The 1,144-nt window shown below is 38.4% G+C and overlaps 1 protein-coding gene across 1 annotated transcript; it reads left to right on the top strand.

Annotated features, from left to right (window-relative positions):
• Positions 1-424: 424 nt before the first annotated feature.
• LOC140969314 (uncharacterized) lies at positions 425-1,103 on the top strand. The gene is made up of 2 exons (XM_073430628.1): positions 425-804; positions 982-1,103. The coding sequence occupies exons 1-2, from the start codon at positions 630-632 to the stop codon at positions 1,095-1,097; spliced, it is 291 nt and encodes a 96-aa protein (XP_073286729.1). The 5' UTR covers positions 425-629; the 3' UTR covers positions 1,098-1,103.
• The last annotated feature ends 41 nt before the right edge of the window (positions 1,104-1,144 follow it).

The following is a 1,144-nucleotide window of genomic DNA, read 5'->3' on the forward strand; positions in this document are numbered from 1 at the left end:
ATTCAAGAAGGATTTAAGATAATTTGCCAGAAGGGACTGGTATGCCCTCATGTATTCTCGGACTCGCAGATGGCCGTGCAAACAGTCATGGATCCATCATCAGACCTTGGATATACTGGTTCTTGTGCTCAAGAGATTAAGAACATGTTAAGGGAGCCGTGGATTTTGAGTTTACAACACATGAGACGTTCTGCTAATTTTATAGCTCACTCTTTAGCTCAATTTGTTATTTCTTCCCCCATATCTTTTTGTTGGGTAAATGGGGAATTTCCTTACTGGTTGGTTAAATTGTATCTGTGAACATTGTTCTATTAATAAAATGGATACATTTTGCTGGTCAAAAAAAAAAATTCAATCCGATGAAGTCTATACGTCATCATACTTGTACGCAAGGAAACTATATCCGAATCAGGCACAATATGAGTGACCCGACCCATTCTTATTTCTTACACGCGTGAACGTCACATTTACTGACACAAATAAAGTAGCACCGAAGGGAATAAATTCAGTCCCAAAACAGAATCAAGTCTTCTACACGCAACAGCCTTTATATTTCTTGTGCTGAAATTGTACATTAATTGGCGTGAATAATCCATCCATCGTTGTTGTTTACGTATTTTGGGGAAAATATGGCGAAAGACAGGAAAATCGGGGTGGCCATGGATTTCTCCAAGAGCAGCAAAGCTGCACTGCAGTGGTCGATCGACAATTTAGCCGACAAAGGCGACATTTTTTACATAGTCCATATCAAATCCCAGTCTGTCGAAGAGTCGCGCGATCGATTGTGGTTTAAATCCGGTTCTCGTACGTATTTTTCTCAATTTTTACCAGTGTTTTTTCATGTATATATGTAGCATGATCCAAACACTTTCTAATTGTTTGATTGATTGATATACTCGTGAATTTGAATCAAAATTCCAAAATTTTTGTCAAATCCCAATTCCAACGAGAGGGCCTTGATTTCGAATATTGAATTCGTAGCTCTGATTCCACTGGCCGAGTTTCGCGAACCTACGATCATGAACAAATACAACGTTCCTATCGATATTGAAGTTCTCGACATGCTCGACACCGCAGCCAGGCAGAAAGAGGTTTAAATTTTTTTTTTTTTTTGTCAAATTTCATTTCACTCAATGGAATTTTT

Source organism: Primulina huaijiensis, unplaced genomic scaffold (genome assembly GCF_012295235.1).
Source record: "Primulina huaijiensis isolate GDHJ02 unplaced genomic scaffold, ASM1229523v2 scaffold40689, whole genome shotgun sequence".
Classification (NCBI taxonomy): Eukaryota; Viridiplantae; Streptophyta; class Magnoliopsida; order Lamiales; family Gesneriaceae; genus Primulina; species Primulina huaijiensis.

Coding starts and splice junctions, on each gene's coding strand:
- LOC140969314 (XM_073430628.1), top strand. CDS start 630: ATGGCGAAAGACAGGAAAATCGGGGTGGCCATGGATTTCTCCAAGAGC. Junction 805..981: donor GTGGTTTAAATCCGGTTCTC/GTACGTATTTTT, acceptor TTGAATTCGTAG/CTCTGATTCCACTGGCCGAG.